Source organism: Cebus imitator, unplaced genomic scaffold (assembly GCF_001604975.1).
Source record: "Cebus imitator isolate Cc_AM_T3 unplaced genomic scaffold, Cebus_imitator-1.0 Scaffold122, whole genome shotgun sequence".
NCBI lineage: Eukaryota > Metazoa > Chordata > Mammalia > Primates > Cebidae > Cebus > Cebus imitator.
Window position 1 is genome coordinate 2,268,116 of NW_016107437.1, and position 4,505 is coordinate 2,272,620.

At 47.6% G+C, this 4,505-nt stretch overlaps 1 protein-coding gene across 1 annotated transcript in view; it reads right to left on the bottom strand.

Moving 5' to 3' along the window:
- Positions 1–4,258, bottom strand: part of LOC108312180 — a 160,800-nt gene extending 156,542 nt beyond the window's left edge. The window contains 1 exon segment of the mRNA XM_037742506.1: positions 3,796–4,258. Coding sequence (XP_037598434.1) covers positions 3,796–3,862 — 67 coding nt within the window. The 5' untranslated portion in view covers positions 3,863–4,258.
- Positions 4,259–4,505: the final 247 nt, after the last annotated feature.

Below are 4,505 nucleotides of genomic sequence, written 5' to 3' on the forward strand. Positions count from 1 at the left end.
CATCCCCCGTCCCCTCCCCTCAGAGCCCCTCCCATTCCTCCCCTCTGCTACCCACACGCCTCCACCTCTGTGGCTAGATGACTGAAGGAGCCTACTGTTTTCCCTGCGTGCATGACTCATCCTCCTCCCAGCAGCCAGAGTCAGTCTTTAAAAACACAGATCAGATCACATCACATCACTCCCTGCTTAAGAGCTCCCGGGGCTCCTCCCCACCACCCCCCCCTCAACACACAGACTTACAGTAAAACCCTAACCAGGCAAGCAGACCTCTGCCTGCCCCCCTCTTGCCCTCCAGGCATGCTGGCGGCTCCTCTCCAGCTCAAGGCCTTTGCACATGCCATTCCTACTTGCCTCAACTCTTTTCCACCTGCCCTCCGTGTCCCAGCATCCCTTATCTCAGCATAAATGTCCCTCCTTGGCCCACCCTGACCACCCTGACCTGAGTAGGTTTCCTACCTCCATCTCTACATAGCACCCTATTCTCAGTGGAACCCTTTCAAAATTGGTATGTGATTTAATTATTTTGGTTGTCCTATTTAACATTGTAACCGCCAGCTCCTGGAATCCAGTAGAGACTGGAAAGATTGGATAAATGAATACCATGAACACTTGCGCCGCTTTATTAATTCGTCGTGTTTGATCTCCCTGACAACCCAGCCGAGTCAGTGTTCTTCTTACTCCCATTTTACAGATAAAGCACCTAGTCCTGAAGTGACTTGCCCAGGTGCACACAGCTGGTTAACAGTGGAGCCTTAGGATTTGAACCCAGACACTCTGGCTCCAGAGTCCCCAGCCATACCCTCACCCTGAATGAATCAGAGAGTAAGTGAGCAAATGCGTGAGTGAACAGAGAACCAGCAAAGGCAAGACCAAGAGGCTGCTGCAGGAAATGGCAGGAGCTGCTGCCACTCCCCGGTGGGTAGAGGACAACCAGGGCATCAGCAGACGTGGTGAGGTGGCCCCTTGGCCCCAAGTTCAGGCTGCTGAGGAAACTGCCAGAGATTTCCAGAGCTCTCTCCCTGGGAAGGTCAGCACCCCACCCTCCCTCCCACCAGCCACGCAGCCGTTCCACTGCCACCTACATTTTTTTTTGTTGTTTTTGAGACAGAGTCTCGCTCTGTTGCCAGGCGCCAGGCTGGAGTACAGTGTTGCGATCTCAGCTCACTACAACCTCTGCCTCTGGGGTTCAAGCAATTCTCCTGCCTCAGCCTCCCAGGTAGCTGGGACTACAGGCGCACGCCACCACACCTAGCTAATTTTTTTATTTTTAGTAGAGACGGGGTTTCACCATGTGGACCAGGATGGTCTCCATCTCTTGACCTCATGATCTGCCCACCTCGGCCTCCCAAAGTGCTGGGATTACAGGTGTGAGCCACCGTGCCTGGCCTGTCAATTACTTTTAAGCCTCGTTTCCCCTTCCTGCCAGCCACTTGCGGGATCTTTCCCAGCCACCATCCACACCCTCCTGTGCCTTAACCAGGCATCCATCTGCAGCCATTTCCGTGGGACGGCGTTTCAATAATACCACTTCCATCCTCAAAGCTACCCCAGGGTACCTCGACTGGTCATTGTACATAGGCTGACCTGTTTAATCCCTCGAAAAACAAATTGTTTCTGGGTGCAGTGGCTCATGCCTATAATCCCAGCACTTTGGGAGACTGAGGTGGGCAGATGTCTGGAGCTCAGGAGTTCGAGACCAGCCTGGCCAGCATGGCAAAACCCCCTCTACAAAAATAAAATAAAAAATAAATTAGCCAGGCATGGTGGCACACATCTTGGTCCCAGCTACTCAGGAGACTGAGGTGGGAGAATTGCTTGAGCCAAGAGACAGAGGTTGCAGTGAACCGAGATCACACCACTGTACTCCAGCCTGGGCAGCAGAGTAAGACCCTGTTTAAAAAAAAAAAAAAAAAAAGGAAAAGAAAAACAAATCGTTTCCCCAAAATGGGGAGGGGTGGGAGCTACGGTGCATTGTAGACTATTTTGTTTAGACACTTTGAAACAACAGAACGTGGTAGGATATTGGGCAGGATTTTTTCCCCTAAATAGTCTGACACATCTAACAAATCCCTCTTTGCATTCAAGTAGAGTATCAACAGATAAAATCACATGTCAAAGACATTCAACCCAATCAATTTCCCTTCCAACTTTCCTTCAACTCTTGAATCACTCAGACACTGGGCAGCAAGTTAAACCTATGTGTGCATAATCATGACATTCTCAGGTGTGCACAAGCCCAGCATTCTGCTTGTTTGCTCAGCAGACAATCCCTGCATGTGCTTTCCTGCTATGCTAGGCTACAAAGCAGCCTGGCCCGCCAGCCTCCACCCACCAAGACCTGCAGAGGTGAGCAGAGCTGCGAGAGACTTGTGCTTGAATTAACCCGTACCCCACCCCTTCCGTTTCCTGAGCACTTAAAAAACACATGTAAAATATTTAAAATTTCAGAAACACGCAATGCAATGATAGATTCATAATAGATTAACCAAGGATGGGACAACATTGCACACTGGCAATAATAAATTCTTCAGTCAGGTCGGATTAACTTCTTGAAAGAGACCTGAAATGGACTGAAATCAATGTCACCTCCGCCAGCAAATGCAATCCAGTCCCATTTCACCTTTCTCAGCTGTCAGTTCTGATCCATGTGCATTATTTTATGAAGCCAACACAATTTACTGAGCACCTATGGTATGCCAGGGAGTGTTACATGCTGAAATAAAAGCCCAACTATCAAAACAATCATTTCCAACTAATAAAAGACCCCACAATCTGGCCCGTGCTGTCCAGCGTGTGGCTATTAAGCATCCGAAACGTTACTAGTTAGAGAAACTTTTCATTTAATTTTATTTAAATGAAAAACCAATACTCAATTCAATTATTAATAGACTGTTAGCCATGTGCACTGGTTCATACCAGTAATCCCAGCACTTTGGGAGTATTGCTTAAGCCTGGGAGTTTGAGACCAGCTGGGGCAACATGGTGAATCCCGTCTCTATGAAAAATATTTTTTAAAAAAGAAAACTTTCAAATATGTTTGAAATAACTTAGTGCAGTAACTAAACATACTTTCTCAACTCTATTTTAAGACATCTAAAGAGATCAAGTATTTGCAATGAAAATTTAGCATTCAAATTGAAATATGCTCTAAGTATAAAATACATATGGAATGTTGAAGAATGGGAAATATATCATTAATACTTTCTATTTTTTCTAATTATATATAGGATATATTAGGTTACATAAAATATGTTATTTTTTTTTTTTTTTTTTTTTTTTTNAGAGTTCACCCAGTGTATTTTCCCAGGGGTTGACAAACTACCAAATGGGTCCTGAGAGCAAAGATTTTTTTTCTTTTTTACATTTTTAAGTGTGAGTTCTAGGAAAATAAAGATACGTTGCTTTTTCTTTGTTGAGACAAGATCTCACTCTGTCGCCCAGGCTGGAGTGCAGTGGCCTGATCTGGGCTCACTGCAGCCTCGACACCCCCTGGGCTAAAGCTCAGTGAGCCTGGAAGGCAGCGTTTTCTCACTCCGGGCTTCAGATCTGGTCTCCGCAGCTTCCCAATCCCCCTTCCTTGTCTGAGTTTCCAGAGGATGCTGGTGGCGGAAGTGAGAGAGATGAGGATTCACCTGTCATCTCTCGCTCTTCTGCCCCATGAAAAGCAAAACAAAAGGTGGCAGTGAAAAGGCAGGTCAGCAGGCATCCGGCTACAAAAGCACCCCCCCAGGTGCATCTGGGCTGCCCCTCGCTTCACTCTAGACAGAACCAGGAACACGCATCAGTTTTACTTACTCTCCGCAGTCACTGCCACCAGCGGCCAGAACAGGACCAGACCGAGGAGCCCCATGGGGGCCGGCATCACCCCTTGGCCAGCCCTGGGGTCACCAGCCTCAGGCTCCAGAGCAGCTCAGCTAGTCCTAAAAGGAATCTTTTCCGCAAAGAGGAGGGCTCCGCTTCAACCCACTCTCCCAGCCCAGGAGGGGAGAAGGGGAGGTGGGGGGCATTCAGAACAGAGATCCAGCCAATCAGAAGCCTCCAATAAAGTTATTGGCACCCCACCCAACAGAGAGGAGGGGAGGGGGGCTCCTGACCAATGAGGGAAAAAAAGCCTAGGGGAAGAAAAGGAGCTTGACTACTCTTCCAGCCTTGTAAACAGAGATCTCTGGGCAGAAGGCAACACAGCATGGTGATGGTTTCTTACTATTTGCAATATAATTTTATATATATTAACAATACAAAACTGACCATTTTCACCATTTATTTTAAAAGACAGGGTCACTGCCAGGCATGGTGGCTCTTGCTTATAATCCCAGCACTTTGGGAAGTCTTGGGGTAGATCACAAGGTCAGGAGTTCAAGATCAGCCTGAGCAGCACAGTGGAACCCAGTCTCTACTAAACACAAAAATTAGCTGGGCATGGTGGCAGGAGCCTATAATCCCAGCTACTGGGGATGCTGAAGCAGGACAATCACCTGAACCTGGGAAGCAGAGTTTTCAGTGAG